At 51.3% G+C, this 26,541-nt stretch overlaps 1 protein-coding gene across 1 annotated transcript; it reads right to left on the bottom strand.

Moving 5' to 3' along the window:
* Positions 1-47: 47 nt before the first annotated feature.
* On the bottom strand, positions 48-26,541 carry ESPL1 (extra spindle pole bodies like 1, separase). Its single transcript, XM_030939799.1, has 31 exons — positions 26,162-26,541; positions 25,652-25,744; positions 24,421-25,482; positions 24,024-24,128; positions 23,746-23,866; positions 21,349-21,485; positions 20,015-20,208; positions 18,026-18,265; positions 17,658-17,802; positions 17,278-17,416; positions 16,926-17,065; positions 15,032-15,166; positions 12,606-12,725; positions 11,803-11,974; positions 10,982-11,110; positions 10,701-10,857; positions 9,760-9,869; positions 6,906-7,894; positions 5,432-5,801; positions 5,074-5,235; positions 4,470-4,683; positions 4,179-4,369; positions 3,565-3,692; positions 3,306-3,428; positions 2,661-2,816; positions 1,804-1,974; positions 1,576-1,680; positions 1,286-1,401; positions 1,025-1,108; positions 713-877; positions 48-418 (listed from the first exon to the last, which is right to left on the bottom strand). The coding sequence occupies exons 2-31, from the start codon at positions 25,730-25,732 to the stop codon at positions 217-219; spliced, it is 6,363 nt and encodes a 2,120-aa protein (XP_030795659.1). The 5' UTR covers positions 25,733-25,744; positions 26,162-26,541; the 3' UTR covers positions 48-216.

A 26,541-nucleotide genomic window follows, 5' to 3' on the forward strand; every position in this document is an offset into this window, starting at 1 on the left:
GGCAGTCATGACGTGTCTTTAAATGTTCTCAGATAAACTACACAAAACAAGGTTTAAATGATGTATCTTTATTATATTGAAGTTAAATCAAAAGGAAATGTTTCATATAAAACACTGGGGAAAGTCACGTTAAAAGAGTTATCCTAAGGATTAAATCTAACCTTGGAGGTAGGACAGGTATGAGGCTTCCAGCATCAGAAAGACAGCTCCATGGGCTTACCGCAGAGAGACAGGCAAACCATAGGCTATAGGGGCAGCCCCAATAAGATACTTGAGTCGGGGAGCTTGGCGGGCCTGGTTTACATAGTAGAGAAGGGGGGCCCCCGGGCCTGCTCCAAGCCAGCCTTGCAGCAGAGCTTCCGTGTAGCGGTCAATATCACGATCAGTCACATCCCAGAGATTACCCAGAAACAAGGGGCTGGGAAAAGAAAAGAAATATAAAGTAAGGGCTCTAAAACAGAATACATAGGAAAACACCATTGGTGGTGGGGTGGCTGAGTAGAGAGGATTGAACCAATGAGAAACTCCTTTGGCCCTTGGTTACAAGAGAAGAATAGATGGGAGCTAAGGGTTAAATGGTCCAGGCATGCCACGGAACTAGGGATAGGAGGAAAATGGGGCACAAGAGAGGCAGGATTCAGACTGGGAAAGAACCTGGGGTGAGGGCAGGAGTCTTAGTGCCCTAGGATGGGTCTTGCCCTTGGAGACTCACCAACCAGCCATGATGTACTTGAGCACGATGCCAGCCCCCTCCAGGTTTCCATGCACAGCCAGGGCCGCACTGCTACAGCCAAACAGCAGGGCCACTGCCCGGCAGCTCAGTCGCAGGACAGCCTGCCCGTCAAGGAAGCGGGCACCAGCCCCATGCCCTGCATAGCTAAGGCAGAAGGAGGTGAGATGAGTCTTGAGCTAGTAGTACCTGGCCTCTGCCTTTGTCTCCAGAGGCTCTCAAGTCCCAAAGCAACCCATGGTGATACCATCCTCAGGACTGCCCTCTCCCCACATCCCTGCCTTAAGCACTCACATATACAAATCATGCTGTGTCAGGGCTTCCTGCACCTGTTCGGGTCTCGGCACCTCCCCAACCACTCCTCTCCAGCCAGCTTCACTGCAGAGAAAAGGCGGGAGTGAGAATAGGGAAATGCATGGCAGGGGTCAGATGGCAAAGACGGCAGAGGGATCATTAAATAGAAGGTGGGCTGCAACAGCTGTTTCTGGAGAAAAGGCTTGTTGCCCCTGTGTGTTGTCTACCCTTCCCCACTCTTCTTGTCTTCGTGCCCCTGACCTGCTGAAATTGGCTCGAAATTGCTCCTCTGTGCTTGACAGGTTATTGTGAGGGTTCAGGACATAGAAGGTACTTCGCGGATCCACCCCTTGACTCAGCACTGGCGAGGCCCCATACTGAGGAGGAGACACTGGTGATTAGGATGCTTGTCTCATCAAGAGGCCCAAGCCCCTTTCCATGTCTGAGCCATTCCTAGGACCCTCGCCTCTCTTCCCAGGTTTCTTTGCCCTTCTTTGTTGAGGTCTTCCCCAATTGCCAGTCATCCCCAGACACCACTCCCTGAACCCCACCTCTTTGATGATGGAGTAGCTGAGTAGGAAGCGGAAGGAGGGCAGCCGGGTGACAGGCAGTGCCTGGAGGCTGGGCATGCTTTCCCATGGCAGCTTCTGCAAGTCCTGGGCAAAAAGCACTAAGAGGTTACTGTCCCCAGCCAGGTATATGCAGAAGTCAGAAGGGGCATGGGGATGAGTTGGTACTCACTCCCCACTAGACACTGCCCCTCTGCCCCAGCTCCTTACCTTGTCTAGGACCAAGACAAGGTGGCTATTGCTTGGTACTGTCAGGCCCTGTAGACGTCCTACTGCCTCATTCAGGAGCTCCTGGGCTCGCTCTGGCTGGGTTGGGCAGAGCCCATAGGCCAGGGCCTGAATGTCCTGAGGGGTGAGGGCACCGGCACCACTGAGCATGATCTGCAGGGGAACAGTGGTGGTGAGCACCATCTTCATTCATGATGGCTGCTGGGAAAGGATTAAGTCCAGTTTCTTCCCCTTCCCTGCTTTACTTTTTTTTGAGATAGTGTGTTGCTCTGTCGCCCAGGCTGGAGTGCAGTGGCACAATCTCGGCTCACTGCAACCTCCACCTCCTGGGTTCAAGTGATTCTCCTGCCTCAGCCTCCCGAGTAGTTGGGACTACAGGCACGTGCCACCAAGCCCAGCTAAGTTTTGTATTTTTAGTAGAGATGGGGTTTCACCCTGTTGGCCAGGATGGTCTCCACTTCTTGACCTCATGATCCACCCGCCTCAGCCTCCCGAAGTGCTGGGATCATAGGCCTAAGCCACAGCGCCTGTCCTTTTTTTAGATGGAGTCTTGCTCTGTCACCCAGGCTGGAGTGCAGCAATCTCAGCTCACTGCAACCTCTGCCTCCCGGGTTCAAGCAATTCTTCTGCTGCAGCCTCCCAAGTAGCTGGAATTACAGGTGCCGGCCACCACGCCCAGCGAATTTTTGTATTTTCGTAGAGACAGGGTTTCATCCTGTTGGCCAGGCTGGTCTCAAGCTCCTGAGCTCAAGCAATCCACCTGCCTCGGCCTCCCGAAGTGCTGGGATTACAGGTGCAAGCCACTGGGCCTGGCCCCATTCCCTCCTTTCCTCACTCACTTTCAGCAGAGTGGGGTCAGGATATTTCCAGCCACATTCCTGTAGCAGCTCCTGTAGGCGGGAGGCCTCCTGGGCAGGGCTGGGCTCCTCACTGGACGGCAGTAGCAGCCCCTTCCAGCAGCCCAACACAGACTTCTCTAGGGAAGCGATGAGAACCTGAATGCAGAGGGCAGACCCTTTAGTCCGAGAGGAAACTGAGCTTCTTTCTCACAGGCACTGACATTCTGGAGATGAGAAAATGTGTTTTCCAACGTGCATATCTCTTACGTATCTTTCTGTTAGTCATAGAAGGCAAGAATCTACAAACTTTTTTCATTTTCTGAGACTGGGAGAGTACAGACTATTATCTATCCCTCTGTTGTGACAAATATTAACAGGTGGGCAATGAAAGCTAAAACTGGGAAGCTGATAGTTGGGTTTAAGTCCTTTTTTTTTCTGCATATCTTTAAATATCCATTCCCATATATTCTTCAAGTTCAGGGCTCTGAAGTTCTCCCCAGGTGACATATTTTTAAATTTAGGTCTACACTTCCAGAAATGATTTGAAGTGGCTTTAGCACTGACCCAGGCCCTCTGGTAGAGAAGACACTGGGATCCCCCGGGTCGTTCCTAGGGCAGGCCTGACCCCACCCCCGGAGCACACACCTCCATCCTGTGGTCCAGTGCCAGCCGCCCCGTCCACCATTCTCGCTTGTCAGTACAGCTGCTGTTCTCTTTCTGTGCCTTCTGGATGGCATCAAACTCATTCAGAACTGAACGCAGAGGAAGCTTTGGGAGATGGCGCTGTGAGAGCTCTGCCTGTCCACATGATCACCATCTCTCTCCCTCTCCCAGCACAGAATGTGAGCAGCTTGACCCAAAGCCCAACCCAGCCCAACTTCGCTCCACGGCCCAGGAATCCTACCTTGTTCTGGCCAGTGGGAATCTGCACACTGACTGGGGGACTGTCCTTTTCCAGCCGGGTCAATAGGAGGGTGTTGCCCACGGTTCCGGGCTGGAGGGTGGCCAGGGCCAACACACACACGGTCACCCCTGACAAACAGGATACAGCCAGAATCATTCAGCTGTTGAAAGAATTCCTTTCTCTGTCTTGGGCACTCAATCCCTGTCCATCACTCAAGACAGCATCAAGAAGCCTTCCTTGGTCACTGGAGGTCAAAGTGCTCTCCCTTGCCTAATAGCTCCCTGTGCACAGAGACCATGTCCTGTACTTTGTGTTTCTCACAGGAACTAACAAAGTGAGGTACTCAAATCATGTGTATGTTTCATGTTAGTTCAGAAGACCCCAGGCATCTGAACTCACCTCTGAGGAAAGACACTGAATTTGCTGGTAATTCAAAGTTGAGGTTTAAAAAAACAACAAACCTTCCTGATTTAAGATGCTAACAGGTGAAAAGGTATGACATAAGGGTCATAAATCGATGTAAACTAACCAATGCCTAAAACTCCTTCACCCAGCTCCTCAGTAAGAAGATGCAGAAGAGGACAGAGGAGCCAGCCAGAAGCCTGCCCGCATACCACTGGGGATCAGAGCCAGGCGCTCCTGGAAACTCTCCTTTTCAGGCTGGGGAAAGTGGCCAGATCCCAAAGCCCTGAAGGAAAAGAGGCGCTGGATGCGGGCCAGGGGGACATCTCCAGGCGTCTCTTGAAGGCTCAGCCCCTGCAGCTGGTCTGCTATTTCAAGTGATCCTCGGTACTTCTGGGCCTTGCTGCAGGCAACACAGGGAGGGGTGAGGTCCCCTTCCTTCAAAGTCTGGACCCTCCCTCCAGTCTGCCCCAGCAGGAGTCTTGGGGATGGTGGGCACCCACCTGAGTTGTCTGTGGAGGTGGGTGAGCAGCTGGTGGCGACAGGTGATGGAGACAGACTCGGTGACAAGGAAAGCAGTGGCATAGGGATCCCGGTGGCCCAGGCACAGGGCCAGGAAGCGGCAGAGGTGGGCATAGAGCCCACTAGGAGGACAGTGACTAATGCCCCGGAAAGCAACACTCAGGGAGTCACAGATGGAGTCCAGGGTAGAAAGACCTAGAGGAATGTCAGGACACTTGGTACAGCTGAATTCCTTATTTCATAGTTGACAGGAACTTTCCAAGAAAGAAGAGTCCCTATCTCATCTCCCACATGGCAAATAGCAGCTACCATTTATGAAGAGCAGTGTGCCAAAGGAGGTGCCATGCAACTAACAGGCATCAACTCACTCCACCGTGCCCCCTAAACCCCATTTTTACAGAAGGAATAGAAGCTTGGAGAGGTTAAGTGACCTGCACACAGCTCATAGACAGAGTGCTGGGGTTCAAACACAGGTTCACAGGCTACTGGATCCAGATCAGAATCCAGCCTGGAAAGACAGAGGGGTCAAGAGTTCTAGAAGCTCAGCCCTCTCGAAGTGACCAACGTCAGGGGTTGCATATTCACCAGTGGCTATGGGGGCTGAGGGGAGCCGGAGCTGAGGACCAAGGTCCTTGTCACTCTCCTTGTCTGGGCATGGGCTGGGCAGCTCCTTCTTGCTGGAATCCAGCCTCAGCAGCTCCCATTCTCCAGAAGCTGCCTCAGGGTCTGGCGCTGGAGCCTTCCTACCTGGGGAGAGAGCAGGCCTTTTTCACAGTGCTCCCTCCCCCTGCCATTCTCTTTGTTCTTCCTTCTGTAATCCACTCCCTTAGAGTCAGCAAAAGAGCATTCTTCCTGTACTTCCTTGGAAGCACTTACTGCTTGTGCTTTGCCCCAGAACAAACCCCCAAAACATGCACCTTCCATCTCACCCTTGCTGTCCTACCTAAGGCTGAGTCTTCCCCATCAGAGGCCCTGAGGATCTCAAAGCTCATTTCTCTCCAGTTGTCAGTCAGTTCCTCCTCAGGGATGGTCCTCATGATCTCAGGGCCAGGCCTGGCCTGGTCACTGGCCCTCTGGGGACGCTGCTCCTCACAATGTCTTGATGCCACCTTCTTGGCCCTCCGGCTTCTGCCCCTCAGGCCAGGATTCCCAGGGGCACTACCTGGGGCAACCACGGCATCTGTCTTTAGGCTCAGGACGTTCCTTGCTCGCCCCTGGCCCCGGGAAGCAGTGCCCCGTCTCTTAGGCTCCTCTGCCAGCCAGGCCTCAGCTGAGACAGGGTCTTCCAAGTCACTGTCTTCATTGAAGTTCACCTGAGATCAGAGGGAAAGGGTGAAGGGCCAAGAGGTCTTCAGTGACAAGACACCTTGTGACAGCAGGTGGCGCAGTGGAGGCACCATCAGGCACTGTCCCACAGGACCATGGAAGATTTCAGAACTAACTTCCCACATGACACCCAACACTCTAGATGAGGGGCAGCGACTCTTGGAAGGGGAAGGAGAGAGAAAATGAGGGAACAGAAGGTGGGATGAAAAGGTAAAAGGAACGTTAGAGTTAAGGAAAATGTCTCTGTCTGAAGCAAAGGGAGACTTGGAACTAGGTCTTGCTGTGAAAGATGTTGTCCTGGTGCAGTGGTTCATGTCTGTAATCCCAGCACTTTGGGAGGCTGAGGCAGGAGGATCACCTGAGGTCAGGAGTTCGAGACCAGCCTGGCCATCATGGTGAAACCATGATATTATATTTACTAAAAATATATAAATAAGCTGGGTATGGTGGCACCTGCCTGTAATCCCAGCTGCTCAGGAGGCTGAGGCAGAATTGCTTTAACCCAGGAGGTGGAGATTGCAGTAAGCCGAGATCACGCCATTACACTCCAGCCTGGGTGACAGAACGAGACTCCGTCTCAAAAAAAAAAGGCCGGGCACGGTGGCTCCTCACACCTGTAATCCCAGCACTTTGGGAGGCCGAGGTGGGCGGATCACGAGGTCAGGAGATCAAGACCATCCTGGCTAACACGGTGAAACCCCATCTCTACTGAAAATACAAAAAATTAGCCGGGCGTGGTGGCAGGCACCTGTAGTCCCAGCTACTTGGGAGGCTGAGGCAGGAGAATGGTGTGAACCTGAGAGGCAGAGCCTGCAGTGAGCTGAGATTGCGCCACTGCTCTCCAGCCTCGGTGACAGGGCGAGACTCCGTCTCAAAAAAAAAAAAAAACAAAAAAACAAAAAAACAGAAAAACAACAAAAAACAAACAAAAAAGCAAGATGTTGGGGTACTGCAGATAGCAGGAGATTAAGGTTCCACTAGGCCCTGGGGACCCCGCTATTCCACAGGGACACCTGCTCTATAAAACATTCTCCTCCAGGAATAACCCCATCCAACACCATGACCACCACCTAGCAACAGTCCCACCTCACCTTGAGGCGCGTCTGAGCTCTCTGTTGTACTCTGGGGGCCTGGGGAACTTCAGGCGTGCTCTTTGTAGGGCAGACTTCCTCAAACACGGTGAAGGGGACATGAGGGCCAGCTTGCTTGATCCGGCCTGGGGGTCTAGGTGTGCAGGGCGGTCCTCTACCTTCCAGACCTTTCTGAGAGGTATTATTGAGGCGCAGGGGAGCAGAGGCTACCTGTTGGCGCCCTCGTCCAGAACGTTTTTGGCTCTGAGTCTTAGAGGGCTCTGAGCCAGGGACACTTTTTATTAATGGTGGCCACCAGCCCCAGGAGCTTGCAAAAAGTTGGGTAGTACAGCAGCTGAGGCCAGCTAGCTTTGTGAGGGCCCAAATCAAGAGCAGGCTGGCTCGCCAGGGCTCCAGCTGGGGTATCCGTGCTGCTACAAACTTCAGCCCTGACTCTAGAACCTTCTGCAGGCTCTTGTTTGATGGCTGTCTCAGGCCCTCCAATGCCAACAGTGTGTATGCTTGAGCTAAGATCTCATCCAAGAGGCTTGGAACCAAGGAGGGGGGTGTTTTATGATTCAGGGAAGCTTGGAGAGCTTGGGTGAGGCGCTCGGTGGCTTCAGGGCAGCCCTTCAGCACGACCTGCAGCAGATCCAGACCCTGGGCCTGGTGGCCCATGGCCAGCCTCACCCCTGCTGTGACTAATACCCAGCGCAGACAGACTGCTGTGAGGACAGGGCTGGCACACAGCGAGCAGTCACAGGTGGGTGAATGGGACAGGAAGTTGGGTATGGGCTGGGGCTTGGTTTTCAAGTCTGGGGAGGAATTTGTAGAAGGTGCTATGGGGCCAGGCTCCTTGGCTACAGTGGCCACCAGCTCTAGAGCAGGGCCTCTTAGGAAGAGCTCCTCCTCTGGGAGCTGTGGAGGACAGGGGACCTGGGCCTGCTGCTTCCCCTTCTGCAGGTGGACCTTCTTCACAGAGTCCAGGTGCTGAGTCACCCCACCAAACTCTGGGGAGAAGGCAGAACAAGAATTACAAAATAAGGAGAAATGGCATCAAGCACTTCCTAAGCGACTTTGGGGCCCAACTCTCTAATATACGTGTTTTATATATGTACATGTATATATATATATATGTATTACTGTATAACATATCAAATATTAGTATGGCTTATTTTTTAGGTAAAAAAAAATTTTTTTTTTTTTTTTTTTTTTTTTGAGACGGAGTCTCGCTCTGTCACCCGGGCTGGAGTGCAGTGGCCGGATCTCAGCTCACTGCAAGCTCCGCCTCCCGGGTTTACCGCCATTCTCCTGCCTCAGCCTCCGAGTAGCTGGGACTACAGGCGCCCGCCACCTCACCCGGCTAGTTTTTTGTATTTTTTTAGTAGAGACGGGGTTTCACAGTGTTAGCCAGGATGGTCTCGATCTCCTGACCTCGTGATCCGCCCATCTCGGCCTCCCAAAGTGCTGGGATTACAGGCTTGAGCCACCGCGCCCGGCCTTTTTTTTTTTTTTTGAGATGGAGTCTCGGTCTGTCGCCCAGGCTGGAGTGCAGTGGCGTGATCTCGGCTCACTGCAAGCTCCGCCTCCTGGGTTCATGCCATTCTCCTGCCTCAGCCTCCCGAGTAGCTGGGACTACAGGCGCCCGCCACTACGCCCAGCTAGCCCCCACACCTGCAGCTCAGGGGCCACATGGCTGAGAAGAGCAGGCTGGCCCCAACAGGCCCACACCTGAATCCTGCCTCCTACCCTGTGGTCCTGGCCCCAAACATTGACTTCTCAACTTTCTCATTTAACAAATGAAAATAATCTATGCTCCCACCCAGCTTTATGGGGTCTAGTGTGGGGGAAATGAAATACTAGAAGTATATGTGATTGAGGAGACAAAATGTGCCATAAAGGCAATGTTTTATGATTAGCTTCAGCCCTCCTGAGGATGTTCGTGCTACTCAATACGGTAGCCACTAGCCATGTGGCTAGTGAGCACATGAAGTGTGGCTAGTGTGACTGAGGACCTGAATTCTAAATATTATCTTTCTTTTTTTTTTTTGGGTCAGAGTCTCACACTGTCGCCTGGACTGGAGTGCAATGGTGCGATCTTGCTCACTGCAACCTCTGCCTCTTGGGTTCAAGTGATTCTCCTGCCTCAGTCTTCCGAGTAGCTGGGATTACAGGTGCCCGCCACCACACCTGGCTAATTTTTGTATTAGTAGAGATGGGGTTTCACTATGTTGGCCAGGCTGATCTCGAACTCCTGACCTCGTGATCTGCCTGCCTTGGCCTTCTAAAGTGCTGGGATTACAGGCATGAGCCACCAAGCCTGGCCCTAAATATTATCTAAATCAAATTTAAATAGCCAAAATGTATTAGGAAGCACTGAAAACTAGAACTAGGGTAAGTCTGGGACAGGCTGTCTAAAGGAGACCAATGGTTGGACTAAAGTCGAGGGAATGCTGCCCTGGGACCAGAAGTCAGTATCTGATTAAAAAGGGAACAAAGGCCGGGCGCAGTGGCTCACGCCTGTAATCCCAGCACTTTAGGAGGCCGAGGCGGGTGGATCACCTGAGGTCAGGAGTTCAAAACCAATCTGGCCAACATGGTAAAACCTCATCTCTACTACAAATAAGAAAAAATTATCCGGGCATGGTGGCGCATGCCTGTAGTCCCACCTACTGGGGAGACTGAGGCAGGAGAATCACTTGAACCTGGGAGGCAGAGGTTGCAGTGAGCCAAGATCACACCACTGCACTCCAGCCTGGGTAATAAAGCGAGACTGTCTCAAAAATAAAAGGCACCGAAACCTTTACACAGAAAGATGTGCTGTAGTGTGGGTCATTTCAGCACGGCCTATGGGCATGGGGACATGGCTGCTCACCTGTGCAAGACTCAAGCAAGAACAGAACCTGCTGCAGGTCCGACTGACAGAGATCAATGTCATTGCGGGCCAGCTCCAGCTCGCCCTTCAGCACCAGGAACAGGGCACACCTTGTTGAGAGAGGAGAGGAGAGCCAATCAGAGGAATCCTTTGTTTTCCTGGAGAGTCTTTCTCTTTGTTTCTTTCCCAGGCTGAGCTACCTCAGTCCTTCCCTGCCTCCAAAAGGCATTCACTCCCTTAAGCTGACTTAAAGGCTCCCTGGGGAAAAACTCTCTACTCTTCTCTCTAATCCCAACTCTCCTTGTGCCTTGGGACAGGATTTCCCAAACTGCATTCCTCAATAAAAGGATCCGTGGGAGGCTGGGTGCAGTGGCTCATGCCTGTAATCCCAGCACTTTGGGAGGCTGAGGTGGGCGGATCACGAGGTCAGGAGATCAAGACCATCCTGGCTAACACGGTGAAACCCCGTCTCTACTAAAAATACAAAACAATTAGCTGGGCATGGTGGCAGGCACCTGTAGTCCCAGCTACTCAGGAGGCTCAGGCAGGAGAATGGAGTGAACCTGGGAGGCGGAGCTTGCAGTGAGCCGAGATTACACCACTGCACTCCAGCCTGGGCGACAGGGCGAGACTCCATCTCAAAAAAAAAAAAAAAAAGGATCCTGTGGGAAAACATTCTTAGGGAAACGCTGTACACTAGATCTCCCTTTTAAAGATTTGCAAGGTATATCCACATACTGAAGGACACGAGAGTCCTACGGGAAATAAAAACATCTAACCTTGATTAACTCAGCATTTCCCACTTATTTAGCTGTGGAATGCCTTTTTCCACGAATGCATCTAAACATAGCATGTAATCTGTGGAACAGTTTGGAATCCATGTTCAAGGGTGCATGGCACTCTGGTGCCATCATTGCCATATCCTCTGGCCCTGTACTCACTTGCGTGGTATCTGCAGCTTTGTTGTAAGTTTTAGGGCCTCCAAGCAAAAGGCCTTGGCTTCACTCACACTACCCAGGCGGCCCAGGTGGCAGACCAGCTTCTCTGAGCAGCTCAGCACCTCTGAAAGAACCTGCCATTTTTGTACCAGATTTTCACCTGTAGCAAAAGAGACAAGACAACCATCACTCAGCCACAGTGTGGATCATCTGGAGAAAAAACTGCAGCCCTCTCATATAGCCTATCCATTCCAACAGGGCCCTGCTGTCCTCCCCAGACTCACCATAGTCCAGAAACGATGTCTCCACAGCTGCTTTCTGAGTTGAGAGGATGTCACTGCCCATCAGCAGGACAATGATGCTTCGGAGGAGCTTATGAGAGTCTATGAGAGCTATCTCAGGTGTCTGCCAGCCTGTGGTGGGTGTGGCAAAGAAGGGAGAGGATGCAGCCAGAACTTCACCACCTTCAGCTGCTAAGGCAGCAAAGCCTGCTTCCCATGCTTCCTTCTGCATTTAGGCAGGCAGAGCTAATCAATCTCATAACGCCTTCCCTCTGAGATCCCATGGGGTCTCAGAATCCTTTCAGCTGTCTGGGCGCAGTGGTCCAAGCCTGTAATCCCAGCATTTTGGGAGGCTGAGGCAGACGGATCACCTGAGGTCAGGAGTTCGAGATCAGCCTGGCCAACATGGTAAAACCCCATCTCTACTAAGAATACAAAAATTAGCCGGGCGTAGTGGCGCATGTCAGTAATCCCAGCTACTCAGGAGACTGAGGCAGGAGAATCGCTTGAACCCGGGAGGCGGAGGTTGCAGTAAGCTGAGATTGCACCATTGCACTCCAGCCTGGGCAACAAGAGTGAAACTCCGCCTCAGGAAAAAAAAATAAAAAAGTCCTTTCAGCCTAGTATTCCAGGCAGTCACCAATTGCTGACACCAATAGAGTCAGCAGGCAAACTGAAACCCATCTGCTATCCCAAGCCTACTCTGTGCAGGTTCTAGGTAGGCTGGGCCACACAGCTGGCAGAGGGGATGAGGTTTGAGAAGAGCTGACAGCAGACAAACCATACACGTCATCCAAAGGGGGCCATCCACCCTATTCTTTCACCTTGGGCACAGAGCTGCTCCCACAGGGAATGTGAGAGGCTGTCTGACGGGAGGCTAAGGTAAGCTGCCACCAACTGCAGGGCCTGGACACGCAGCAAGTACCAAGCCTTGGAGGACTTCTGGAGGGCAGGATCCTGAAGCACAGACAGTAGCAGAGAGACACCCTCGGTCGCCTAAAGGAGAGAAGGGGCCAGAGGAGGCAGTAAGTGGAGTCAGACAGGCACTTCAGAGCTTGAGAGGCCCTGGAGATTACGTGGCCCCATCCCTGACGGCCCTGGGTATTAGAAAGATTTTAGAATTTTCTGAGTATTTGCCTGGCTTTCGAGATCTCCCTGGAGCTAGGCAGAACGTTCCTGACCCTGAGAAGCAGTAACAGTTCCTAGCTTTGCCCTCACCAGTGACTTGTCCACCAATTTAGGAATGATAAAAACGTAGAGAAGAAACTAGAGCATGAGAGGGTAGAAGACATGCGCAAGTCACACAACTAGTTTGGGAGAAAACTCAAGTCTTTGCGATCCCCTGGATTTCTAGTCCAGAGCTCCCATGCCTTCCCAGGATCACTGTTGTCCCAGCTTTTCGTCACAGGACAGACTTTGCCCCTTGCCCTTGAAGAAGGAAAAGGACCAGAGGAGGACTGGTGAGCAAGTCTCTGGCGAGGGCAAGGCTAGGAAATATGCGTGCCTCTCAGGGTCAGGAACATTCTGCCTAGCTCCAGGGAAATCTCAAAAGCCAGGCAAATATCAAGAAAATCCTAAATTATTTCTAATACCCAGGGCCTTCGGAGATGAAGAAAGTGAGAAATACCTTCTGGTGAGTCCAGTAGAGTTGACTTCGAAGTAGATCACAGGTCAGGGAAAGGAGCAGGTATGTGTCAGTGGTCTGATCGAGATGCTTCAGGCTCAATGCTGCCTCTTCCAGGTATAACTAAGGAAGCAATCAGAGGGCACATGAGGAAAGGCAGCCACACTCTTCAAACGAAAGTGGAGTAAATAAGGGCGACCGCGTGGCTCACGCCTGTAATCCCAGCACTTTGGGAGGCCAAGGTGGGCGGATCACCTGAAGTCAGGAGTTCAAGACCAGCCTGGCCAACATGGTGACAGCCCGTCTCTACTAAAAATACAAAAATTAGCCAGGCGTGGTGGCACACGCTGTAATCCCAGCTACTCGGGAGGCTGAGGCATGAGAATCACTTCAACCTGAGGCAGAGGTTGCAGTGAACGGAGATTGCACCACTGTACTCCAGCCTGGGTGACAGAGTAAGACTCTGTCTCAAAAAAAAAAAAAAAAAGTGGAGTAAAGCATTTACAAACAAAATGCTCAACATGTCCAATAAATATTATATTATTTCAGATATTATAATCTGCATAGGAGTTATTGATTCACTCTCTAAATTGTGCATTTAACACTTGGTTAACCACTTTTTTTTTTTTTGGCATGGAGTTTCACTCTTGTCGCCCAGGCTGGAGTGCAATGGTATGATCTCGACTCACTGCAGCCTCCGCCTCCAGGGTTCAAGTGATCTCCTGCCTCAGCCTCCCAAGTACCTGGGATTACAGGCATACGCCACCATGCCCGGCTAATTTTGTATTTTTAGTAGAGATGGGGTTTCTCTATGTTGGTCAGATTGGTCTCGAACTCCCGACCTCAGGTGATCTGCCCACCTCGGCCTCCCAAAATGCTGGGATTACAGGTGTGAGCCACTGCGCCCAGCCTGGTTAACCACTTTTAGATTAAAGCTATATACAGAGTAAGCAGTAGCTGGGCACAGTGGCTCATGCCTGTAATATCAGCACTTTGGGAGCCTGAGGCGGGAGGATCACTTGAGCCCAGGAGTTCAAGACCAGCCTGGGCAACACAGTGAGACTCTGTCTCTACAAAACATTTAAAAATTAGTCAGGTGTGGTGGCATGTACCTGTAATCCCCGCTACTCAGGAAGGTGATGTGGGAGGATCACTTGAGTGCAGAAGGTCAAAGCTGCTGTGAGCCATGATCATGCTACTGCACTCTGGCCTAGGCAACACAGTGACACCCTGTCTCAAAAAATGAATAAAATAAATTTTAAAAAATAAGCAGGCTGCTGGGCACAGTGGCTCATGCCTGTAATCCCAGCACTTCGGGAGGCCGAGGCAGGTGGATCACAAGGTCAGGAGCTCGAGAGCAGCCTGGCCAATATGGTGAAACCCCATCTCTACTAAAAACACAATAAAAATTAGCTGGGTGTGGTGGTGCGTGCCTGAAATCCCAGCTACTCGGGAGGCTGAGGCAGGAGACTTGTTTGAACCCAGGAGGCAGAGGTTGCAGTGAGCCAAGATTGCGCCACTGTACTCCAGCCTGGGCGACAGAGCGAGACTCCACCTCAAAAAAAAAAAAAAAAAAAAAAGAATTACTATATTTTGGCCATATGCGGTGGCTCACGCCTATAATCCCAGCACTTTGGGAGGCCAAGGCAGGCAGATCACCTGAGCTCAGGGGTTTGAGACCAGCCTGGCCAACGTGGTGAAACTGCATCTCTACTAAAAATACAAAAATTAGCCAGGCATTGTGGCAGGTGCTTGTAATCCCAGCTACTCGGGAGACTGAGGCAGGAGAATCGCTTGAACTCAAAAAAAAAAGAATTACTATATTTTGTGAATGGAAATGACACCACTAAAAACAGAATGCTGTAAACAGAATCATGTCTTTTGTTTTCAAAGTCAATATACTAGAGTGATGCGAAAATAGTAAGAGTGAGATATTTCGTGGCAAAGTTATCCAGGGGTAAACACTGCAACCGTAAGCACTGGCAAGTATTCTTGGGGCAAAAGGGAAAAGGGTTAAGCAGGAAAGAGATTAGATCACACCTGTGCCTACCAGTGGTCATTAAGAAGATGAAGTAGAACAGGGAGAAACTGGAGGCCAAGGAGACCAACCAGGAGACACTGTGATAGCCTTATGTGAGCAATGAAGCATCAACTAGGGCAACAGAACCAGTCAGGAAATACAAGACTGGCGGTATATTCCTGCAGCAGTCTGTAAACTTAATGAACAACTGGTTTTGCAGGAAGGACAAAGATGACTCCCCTTATTGCAGCCGCCTCCAGCTGCTCCACACTCCACAATTCTCCAGCCAATTGTGGTGGTAAAAGGCTGAGAAGCTGCCCCTTTGATATCCTGTCTTCTCAGAAAAGAGGTGGTCCTCTAAAGCTACAGGCCCCCTGCAGTCTCCAGACTAGGCTGGTTGGGCACTCACCTGGGCATAGCTGGGACAGCCGAGGGTCAGGAGGAGCTGGGTGATGTGGCAGGAGGAGCCGGCTGCCTTCGAGTGGTCCTTCAGTCTCTCAGAGACAATCCGTAGCAGCAGGAGGACCTCCAGAGCCTGCATGGGCTGGTCAGCAAGAGCAGCCAAAGTTTACTTCACCCCTGCTCAAGCCTCCATTTCTACCCTCTGCTCCCCAGCCCTTTGGGACCTTGGACTGTAGTTTGACCTCAGGGCCTGGGTGGAATGTGGTTACCCAGATGAAGTAATCATCACCCTGCCCCTACTGTTTTAAAGCCTAGATGCCATTCATCATCAATAGCCAGGATTTTCTGAGTTCTTACTATGTGCCAGGCACTGTGCCAAGGCTTACATGCATCAATGCATTTAACCCTCATAACAACTCTAATCCCAAATTTACAGTACAGGAAGTTAAGACTCACATGGGTTGCTTGTCTAAGTTCACATAAAGGTATGTGGCAGAACCAAGACTCAAATCTAGGGCTGAGGTAGCTTCCCCTGCTAGAAATATGGTCTAATGCTCACAGTTAACAGCATGTATAATGGCTTTTTTTTTTTTTTTCTAAATTTCCTAATGTGGAGTCTAGGGTAGAGCTTCAGGAAGTTTGTGAAACTCCCTGAAATAAGAATGTACATGGCCTTATAGGCCAGGCACAGTGGCTTATGCCTATAACCCCAGCAGTTTGAGAGGCTGAGGCAGGCGGGTCACCTGAGATCAGGAGTTCGAGACCAGCCTGGGCAACATGGTGAAACCCCATCTCTACCAATGATACAAAATTAGCTGGGTGTGGTGGTATGCGCCTGTAATCCCAGCTGCTCAGGAGGCTGAGTGAGCCAGGAGAATCGCTTGAACCCAGGAGGTGGAGGATGCAGTGAGCTGAGATCACGCCACTGCTCTCCAGCCTGGGTGACAGAGCAAGACTATCTCGGGGGGGGAAAAAAAAGTTGGGCACAGTGGCTCATGCCTGTAATCCCAGCACTTTTGGAGGCTGGGGCGGGTGGATCACCTGAGGTCAGGAGATCAAGACCAGCCTGGCCAATATGGTAAAACCCGTCTATACTAAAAATGCAAAAAAGTAGCCAGGCATGGTTGCACGCCTATAGTCCCAGCTACTCGGGAGGCTGAGGCAGAAGAATCACTTGAACCCAGGTGGTGGAAGTTGCAGTGAGCCCAGATTGCGCCACTGCACTCCAGCCTGGGCTATAGAGTGAGACTCCATCTCAAAAAAAAAAAAAAAAAGGCACACATAACAATGTAAGAATGTAAAATTGTGTATAAAGGCATCTATGTATTTTTCTGATAGGTAACAAATCATCTAATAATTAAAGCTAACTTTTTTTTTTTTTTTTTTAATGAAACAGTGTCTTGCTCTGTCCCCCAGGCTGGAGTACAGTGGCATGATCTTAGCCCACTGCAACCTCCACCTTCTGGCTCAAGGAATTCTCCTGCCTCAGCCACCTGAGTAGCTGGGATTACAGGCACATGTCACCGCACCGGGCTATATTTTTTTTATTTCTTGTAGAGATGGGGTTTCGCTATGATGCCCAGACTAAAGCTAACATTTCAGCACACCATTTACACAATACCTCTTCCATGCACTGCCACACTGAATAATAACGCCATGAGGCAGTAGTATGGCCCCTATTTTAGAGATAAGGAAACTTGGGCTTAGAAAGTTAAGCAACTTGCCCGAGGCCATACACAATGAGGGAGCTTGGATTTAAAATAAGACTGGTGATACAGGCCTGTGCTTCATCACTGGCTTTCATGGCTTCTCAGCAGGCTCACAGGCCAAAGAAGGTGAAGGAGCTGTTTCTGGTTTAGTCCTTATTTATATGGGTCCCCCTAAATGCCCCACCTCATTACCTTTGCCACCAGCTGGTAGAGGGCTGCTAGGATCTGCAGTGAGGCTGCTGTCTGCTGGAGACACCGTACAGCTGGGGCCTGCCCCTTTGTAAGCAGCTTCTTCCACAGGGCCAGGGCTTGGTCCAGGCATTTGGACTGAGCTGTTAAGCCAGAAGAAAATGACTGCTGTCTCAGCATGGGCAATCTGGAGAGAACTTGCCTTCCTCCATAACATCCTCTGCCCTTTACATCAACCTCCCACTGCTTACGCAACCTCCTACTCTACAAGGTCAGGCTCTCCCTCACCAGGGGTCCCTGTTCCACTCTTAGGAAACCATGGAGATGCCCATGCCATACTCCATTTATCCCTCACCAGCATCTGCAGCCAGGTTGAAGGCAATGTTACTGTATAGGAGACGATCTTCCTGGAGTTTATCTTCATAGTTCAGGTCATTGACTTCAAATTCCTCCAAGTTACCAGGAGCCTGGGCTCTCCGATCCCGCTCGATACCCTGGATGGGAAGATTGGAGTATAAAACAGGGCACAGTGGTGTGGGCCTATAGTCCTGGCTACTCGGCAGGCTGAGGTGGGAGGATTGTTTGAGCCCGGTTCAAGACCAGCCTGTGCAACAGAGAGACCCCATCTCTAAAAATAAAAACAAAAATAAAAAGGGCTGATACCAACTTGTTGGGGGCCCAGGGACAATAATTCCTACACCCAGTTCTACTGAGCCCCACAGCAGCCACACTCACTTCCTGCATTTTGGCTTCCAGAGTACAGATGTAAAGCCACAGCAAGGCCTGTGCTTTATCGTCCAGAAGCTGATCTCTGGTCTGGGCCTCAGGTTTCACAGACTCCAGAAGTTGCAGGGCTTCCCAGACAGCATCCAGAGCAGAGCTGCAGGGAGAAGATGTGCTTAAGCTGGGCCTACTATGAGTACCTGCCACAGTGCCCTGGGAAGGGCTGGCTGCAGAACAACTGGCCTCACCCTTTGCATGTGCTCCCATGGCCACAAGATGAAGGGAGCACTCAGGGATGTGGAGAGGGAAACTGGTTCTGAAGAGTTTGAGAGGACCTAGGGCAAGGAGCAAGAGTGGCCTCCGCAGCTACTACTCCTTACCAGTTGGTCTGCTGGGCAAAGTCGTGGTAGCAGAGCACCTGAGCCAGTTCTACCAGGTGGGTGGCTCGTGCCCAGGCCCCGGCTGGTGTCTCCTCGGGGCTCAGCTCCAGGAGGTCACAGATGATGTTGAAGCGTTCCTGTCCAGTGTCAGCCCGCACAGACTTGTAGGCCTGCAGCTCCTCCCTCAGCAGGAAGGCCAGGGTCTCCTGGTCCCAGCCACTTAGGCTGTCTCGCAGAGTCCTGAGAGAGGGCATGCTCAGCACCAGCGTGGAGTCCAGAAGGCATATAGCCTCTGCTCCCATGCTGAGGAGGCCCAGCCTTGGCTTGCTGAAAGCTCAGTAAGTTTCCAGTCATGGCTTTAAAAATCTGAATCAGATTGCATTGCTCCTCTTGTTTAACAAACTGCAGTGGGCTCCCACTAGGAATCATTTCCAAAGCCCTGACCATGGCCTATAAGGCCCTGTGTGACCTGGCCTCTTCCCACCTTGACCACCTCAATTCCATATGGCTCTCCATCCTATACTCCTACTACCCCCAGCATGCTGGCTTTCTCAAGCATGGTCCCAAGTTTGTTCCCACCTTGCAACCTTTGTATTTACTACTCTCTCTGCAAGGAATTCTCTTCCCTGAGGTTTTTTTTTTCCAGACAGTCTCACGCTATTGTCCAGGCTGGAGTGCAATAGCGTGATCACGGTTCACTGAGCCTTGATCTTCCAGGCTCTTCCTTGCTCCCACTTCAGTCTCCTAATTAAGTGTAAATAGACTATAGGTTCATGCCACCATATTCGGCTAATTTTTTTTAAGTAGGGACAAGGTCTCACTATGTTGCCCAGGCTCCCTGAGATCTTTATAGAGTAGATTCCTTCACATCCTCAGGTCTCATCTGTCACTTCTTCAAAAAGGGCTTTCCTAAATAACCTACCTAAAGTTGCTTCCTCTTTTGGCAAATCACTGTTTAGTTGTCTTCATAGAGCATACATGAAGGCTGGGTGCATTGGCTCATGCCTGTAATCCTAGCACTTTGAGAGGCCAAGGTGGGAGGATCACTTGAGCCTGGGAGTTCAAGACCAGCCTAGACAACATAGTGAGACCTTGTCTCTATTAAAAAAAAAAAAAAAAAAAAAAAACAGACACAAAATGTCCTTTTTAAAAATAACTCCCCAAGTAGAATATAAGCTCCACGAAAGTAAGACCACTGTCACCACTATACCCGCAAGTACCTAGCATAGTGGCTAGCATATAGTAGGCACTCAATGAATAACTAATGAATGAAGGAATTACTGTCTTTTTCAGACATAAACATGAAAGGACATGACCATGAGTACCAAAAGCCACTCTATCCATGGGAGATACATGGTTGACCCCCTTCCCAACTCACTTTTTTTTTTGAGACGGAGTCTCCCTCTGTCACTCAGGCTGGAGTGCAGTGGTGCGAGCTCAGCTCACTGCAACCTTCACCTCAGGGGTTTGAGCAATTCTCCTGCATCAGCCTCCTGAGTAGCTGGGATTACAGGCACCCGCCACCACGCCCAGCTAATTTTTTTTTTTTTTTTTTGAGACAGAGTCTTGCTCTGTCGCCCAGGCTGCAGTGCAGTGGAGCGATCTCGGCTCACTGCAACCTCCGCCTCCTGGGTTCATGCCATTCTCCTGCCTCAGTCTCCCAAGTAGCTGGGATTACAGGCGCCTGCCACCACGCCTGGCTAATTTTTTGTATTTTTAGTAGAGACGGGGTTTCACCATGTTAGCCAGGATGGTCTCGATCTCCTGACCTCGTGATCCACCCGCCTCGGCCTCCCAAAGTGCTGGGATTACAGGTGTCAGCCACCGTGCCCAGCCAACACCCAGCTAATTTTTGTATTTTTAGTAGAGATGGGGTTTCCCCTTGTTGGCCATGGTCTCAAACTCCTGACCTCAAGTGATCCACCCGCCTCAGCTTCCCAAAGTGCTGGGATTACAAGCATGAGCCATCGCATCTGGCCCCCAACTCACTTTAGCTGTAGCTCCTTGTCTCCAGCCCTGGACGCATCCATCTTGACCCGAACCCAGAAAGTGACTGGCTCAGCCATGTGTTCAGGGCTATAGGGTTGCAGGGCTGCCAGCCACAAAGTCACCATCTTGCAGCCCTGGGCTTGTTTACCCAGTTTCTTCAAACTCTCTACTTGTAGCCGGAAGCACCTGTGCAACTGACCAGAGAAAGGGAACAGACCAAACTGGAGAGGAGCCAGTGAGTGTGTATGGTGGAAAGGGATGTACATGCATAGGTACATACACCACATGGTGGGGTGGGGTTGGCAGGTGGGCCTCCTGAGCCACCCCCACCCAAGACAGGAGACACCTAAGAATGAAATACTCTGAGTGCCTTCAACTCAGAGGCTCCAATCCCACACCCTTGAAAACCTGCTTCTCCTCCTGTAATCCTTCTCAGCAAATGGCACTGCCTTCTCCTGAGTCAGAAATGTGGGGCCATCTCTGATGTTTCCTTCTCTCGCTCTCCCTTCTACCAGTCACCTACTAGGTTAATCCTTGGCTTCTTGCACCCATCCACTGCATTCCATCCCTTGTGCAGCTGCTTCAGTTCAGCCCACCCCTCCCTGCCTAGGTTACTATAGCAGCCTGATTACCCAGTCTTTTCTCCTGCACTCCGTTCATCACAGCGAAGTCAGGGAAATCCAAAACGCCTGTCTGCTGTCATGCCTCCACTTAAATCCTTTAGAGGCTTATCACCTCAGTCAAGATGAAACCCAAGCCCCTCTATGACCTATCTTGCTTGCCAATCCCACCAATGCATCAGTTCACAGGTATTCTTGCTTAAGAACACTGGTTCTTGCCCAGCGCGGTGGCTTGAGCCTATAATCCCAGCGCTTTGGGAGGCCCAGGCAGGCAGATCACCTGAGGTCAGGAGTTCGAGACCAGCCTGGCCAACCAACATGGTGAAAGCCCCGTCTCTACAAAAAATACAAAAATTAGCTGGGCGTGGTGGTGGGCACCTGTAATCCCAGCTATTCGGGAGGCTAAGGCAGGAGAATTGTTTGAACCCGGGAGGCAAAGGTTGCAGTGAGTTGAGATGGCCCCACTGTACTCCAGCCTGGGCGACAGAGCAAGCGAGACTCGTCTCAAAAAAAAAAAAAAAAAAAGTGAGTCAATCTAAAGAAAAACACTAAGTTACAGTACAGTGAGGTTTGGGAAACACTGCTCCGAATACTGGTGCCAACATGCTGCTACTAACCCCCTACTCGAAGGGAGGGTGCTGGCTAGGCCCTTTCCTGCTCCCCCCACTCCCCGACCACATAAGCTCCCTTGCTGCACCTCTCATTTCCTTGTACCTTCTCAGGAGGCACCTCAGGATAAGTGCCTGGCTTCACCAAACCCAGGTGCTGACAGAGCGGCTCAGAGATGGCACAGGCCTCGGCATAGAGCTTGTGACTATAGAAGTTGTAGGTCAAGTTACTGGTGTAAGAAGCTGCAGGGGAGAAAAGGCACAATTGACCGTAGGAATGGCTCCCACCACCCTCTCCTCCTGGAGAGGCAGCAGAGATTAGCTCAATCTATGGTCAGCTCAGCAGCTTCCAGATCAGACAGGAACCCCTACTGCTAGGAATGAGGAAGGGGTGGCTGTCCCCTTCCTGCTCCAAATAGGCCCATGCGCTTCATTCTAGTACGGTGAACCCACACCACTCAGCCCATCTGCACTTGTTTTACAAACCAGACACCCTCCTGCCTCAGCACTGGTTGTTTCTTCTGCCAGGGATGTTCTTTTCCAGGAACCCACATGGCTAACTCCCTCACGTCCTCCAAGCCTGTGCTCACATCACCCTCTCAATGAGGTCTACCCTGACCACCTGATTTAAGGTGGTAACGTGCCCCCCGTCATGCACCTTAGACTCTCAATTCCCTTTCTTATCCTGCTCTACTTTTCCTTTTCCCTCACATTTCTCATCACTTTCTAATATGTTGATAATTCACTTATTTACTGAATCTGTTTATCTTTTCCCCCAAACTAGAACGTGGCTCCATGAGGGAAGGAATCTTTGTTTTGTTTACTGACACATCCAAGTACTCAAAATAGTGCTTCACACACAGTGAATACTCAACAAATACTTGCTGAATGAATAAATGATAATAACTTATTTATGCAGCTTCTTGGCCATCAACATAGATGATTGGGAAAAAATAAAATCAGTCTTCAGTACTCTGTGGGAAGAATTCTCCTTTTCTTTTGAGATGGAGTTTCGCTCTTGTTGCCCAGGCTCGAGTGCCCTGTTGCCCAGGCTGAAGTGCAATGGCGCAATCTCAGCTCACTGCAATCTCCACCTTGCAGGTTCAAGCAACTCTCCTGCCTCAGCCTCCCAAGTAGCTGGGATTACAGGCATGCACCACCCTGCCTGGCTAATTTTGTATTTTTAGTAGAGACAGGGTTTCAGGGAGGCCAAGGCAGGCAGATAACTTGAGTCCAGGAGTTCGAGACCAGTCTGGACAACATGGTGAGACCTCGTCTCTACAAAAAATACAGAAATCAGCCAGGCGTAGTGGTGCATGCCTGCAGTCCCAGCTACTTGGGAGGCTGAGGCAGGTGAGTCGCTTGAACTTGCAAGGTGAGCTTGGGGGGCTGAGGTGGGAGGATTGCTCGAGCCCAGGAGGTTGAGACTGTGTTGTGCCAGTGCACTCCAGCTTAGGCAACAGAACAAGACCTTGTCTCAAAAAAAAAAAAAAAACAAAAACCAACCACTTAAATATACAGAAAGGTCATTTGTAATGATTTCTGGATTCTGATAAGTGAAGAAAAAGAAAAAAAAGAAAACATTGGCTGGGCACGGTGGCTCACACCTGTAATTCCAGCACTTTGGGAGGCCGAAGTGAGTGGATCACAAGGTCAGGAGACCGAAACCATCCTGGCCAACACGGTGAAACCCCATCTCTACTAAAAATACAAAAATTAGCTGGGTGTGGCGGCACATGCCTGTAATCCCAGCTACTCAGGAGGCTGAGGCAGGAGAATCGCCTGAACCCAGGAGGTGGAGGTTGCAGTGAGCCAAGATCGCGCCACTGTACTCCAGTCTGGTGACAGAACTAGACTCCAGCTCAAAAAAAAAAAAAAAAAAGGGCCGGGCGCGGTGGCTCAAGCCTGTAAACCCAGCACTTTGGGAGGCCGAGACGGGCGGATCACGAGGTCAGGAGATCAAGACCATCCTGGCTAACATGGTGAAACCCCGTCTCTACTAAAAAATACAAAAAACTAGCCAGGCGAGGTGGCGGGTGCCTGTAGTCCCAGCTACTCGGGAGGCTGAGGCAGGAGAATGGTGTAAACCCGGGAGGCGGAGCTTGCAGTGAGCTGAGATCCGGCCACTGCACTCCAGCCCGGGCGACAGAGCAAAAACTCCGTCTCAAAAAAAAAAAAGAAAGAAAGAAAGAAAAAAGAAAACATTAAAAAAAAAGAAATTAAAAAAATATATTGAAAGGTCATAAGGTTGCATATTAGGTACAACTGTTAATGCCAAGTTAGATTCCAGTCAAATAAATAGTGTCTGCTGCTATAAGTTAGCCTCATCACTTCTCTACTGGTGTTAAACATAGAGTAGCTGGTACTTATAAACATTTCTTTCACTGCCTCCTTGAACCATGAGGAACCCTCACAATGGTCAGAACCATGCAGCAAGTACTATTCACCTGCCTAATGGGTGATGACCCTCCCACACTCTGTGCCTGGGACCCAGGGCACTAACCGGTCATCCCCATGTAGTCCGTCAGCTCTTGGCCCGACAGGCCCTCTAAGGCCTCCAGCATCCAGACAACGGTAGATTTGCAACTCTCCACTAGCTGGGCCAGGTCAGTCAAATCAACTATCTGAAGGGACAAGAAGGGTGAGGAGTCATGCTGGGTCCAAGATGACCTCCAATCCACTCCACACCCAAAGCCAAGCAACCCCAAAGCTGTTTGAGGGCAGTGGAGCAACCCCAAACCCTATGAGCCTAGTCCAGGTTCCTTGATTCCCAGACAGTACCTGACAGCCTTGGGCAAAGTCATAAACCACCACAGTGTAGAGGTGAAGTCCCTGAAAGTACATCTGAAGAAAAGACTGCTGTTGCTTGGAGGAGCCCCCACACACCTGAGGAAGGAAGCAGAAGGTTGGTATGAGGAGCAGAGATAAAAAGGGCTCCAAGCTGAAGACTGACCCAGAGTCCTGGAGAGTTGACAGAGCCCAGGGAGCACGAGGAAGGATATCCAGAAGGGCCAGTGCCCTCTGAGGAAAGACTAGGCTGCTTGCTAGCTCACTAGGCACAGTCCAGAGAGCAGCTTAACAAGGAGGGAGCCAGGACTTCCAGATCTTGCCAAATACCCTAGGCTGGTAGTGAGTCCACAGACCATGTCCCCATCCTACCTCCAGGTCCTTAACTTACACCATCATCCCGCAGCTGCTGCAGAAGAGAGCAGTACCCTCCAAGAAAAGCAAAGAGGCTCAGAATGGCATCAAGTCTATAGCGCCTCTTGGTGCCTCGTTCCAGGCCTGAAAGGATGAACTGGCAGCTCTCATACAATGCCCGAAGCGGGGGTGATGGTGCCTCCAAACTCTTGCTCAGGACAGCTGATGCCTTGATCAGAAGCTTGGCCACTGCCTGAGGTCCTTTCTCTCCAACTTGTAGCAGCTTAACCCCCAGCTGACATAGCTGAAGGCTAGGGGCTAGATTGGTGTTCCTTAGGTAACTATGAGCCTTTGCCACTGCGCTGATGGCTTTGTCATGGTGGCAGCTCCAGCAAAAGCGACGGCAGTGTTCCAAGGTGAGCTCCAAGAGGCAGAGGGCCCTCTGGGGAGAAAGAAGCCCAGAAGAGCTCCCTCTCTCACCCACCAAGGCTCTGATCACGTGCCTGGAGAGCAGGTCATCTAGGAAATCAGCATCTGCTTCATTTAGACCATGGCCACTGGCATCGAATAGCTGATGGGCAGCTACCACTCGACAGGCTGTTGGAGAGGCAAAGTGAGGAACCTCACAAGGGGTACTTTCATCCTCCAAAAGTACTAGGAAGCTCAAGGCCTTCAGCCGAGCTGTGAGTGCAGCTCGCTGTTCCAACAGGGCTTCTGCCCCCTTCCAAAGCAAAGAAAAGCTGCCCCGAGCCACGGCCTCATAGTCCTGGGGAGCAGCCTGGCGACAGCACTGCACCAAGCAGGCATGGAGGGGCTGAGCAAGGCGGAGTGTGGCCTCTGGGCTTCCTTGTGCAGCAGCATTCCGCAATAAGACGAAGAGAATTCGTTCCAGGTAGAGGGGAGGACGCTGGGGGGTAGACACCAAGTAGCCATCACAGGCCAGCTCTGCCAGCTCCAGCAAGCTCCCCAGATGCCTAGGGCAAGCTAGCTTAGCAGTCAGCTGCTGGTTGCAAGCCCTCAGGATGGCATCACAAGCTTGTCTCCTCTCAGCATCAGATCGGCTGCTGGGAAAACCAGCTGGAGGGTTGGACAGGAACTCCTAGAAGTAGAGAAAGATACGAATGGGGCTAGCAAAGGCAGGAAAGAGGTAGAGAAAGAAATAGCGTTGCTCAGAGAGGGTCCCCAACTTATTCATCTCTTCAAAAGGCAAACACAAAACAGCTCAGTTTGGAAAGCCAGGTGTATCCCGGGCCAGGCAGCACCCCCACCTTCAAGTCAGGCAGCAACTCTTCAGCCTCCTTCTGGCTGCTTAGCAGAGTCCCAAAGTTGACTCCTTTGAAGTTCCTCATGACACCAGAGAGCTAGGGAAAAAGAGACCAATTAGAGAAGATCGTTAATGAAGCTAACTGGAGGAAGGGAAGAGGGCTGAAGGTCGTGGAAGGAGGCAAAGAATCACACCAGAAATTTCATCGGGGAGAAAACCGACGCCAGGACGCCGTGCTCCCGTTATAAACGGACGATTCCGCTCTTCCTTCCTCCGGGTAGATCCCCGACCGCACTACCACACCACTCGCCGCGCTACCCCGGAGGCCTCGGCCCAGCCCTTCAGCGCCCCGGGGCCGTCCGAAGGCCTCCTGATACTCCCTCCAGGAGCCACCCCCGCCTCTCCTCGCGTCAGCGCTGGGAATCTCCTTCACTTCGGCACGTACCCACGCTCACGAGTCCCTTCCGGCCTTACCGCCCCAGAGGTCGCCCTCTTTCCTAAGTACAGGACTTACCCCCCTGACCAGTACTCCGCGAGGATCCAAAATGTAACCTTCGTTTTCCGCGCCAGCCCCTCCTTTCAAATATCCGCGACTGCCAATCAGCGGGCGCGGCGTAACGCCGGGCGCGCGGCACGCTGGGAGTTGTAGTTTACCCGCCGCGCTGCGCGCTCCCGCGGCTCCCCGGAGGGTCTTGCTGCTCTGTGCGTTAAGGCTGCTTGGGAGTGCGGATTTCCCCTTTTTTTCCAGTCAGAGCTCAGTTTCTCAGCTACCCGTCGCTTAGTCGCTATCGGTAATGCCACCCCTTTTCCTCCTTTATCTTCAGAGCTCAGGTAAGAGTTTCAGTTTCAAGAGAAGAGAAATAACAAAAAGAGCTTAGTTGGGAACTCAAGCGG

Source organism: Rhinopithecus roxellana, chromosome 10 (genome assembly GCF_007565055.1).
Source record: "Rhinopithecus roxellana isolate Shanxi Qingling chromosome 10, ASM756505v1, whole genome shotgun sequence".
Classification (NCBI taxonomy): domain Eukaryota; kingdom Metazoa; phylum Chordata; class Mammalia; order Primates; family Cercopithecidae; genus Rhinopithecus; species Rhinopithecus roxellana.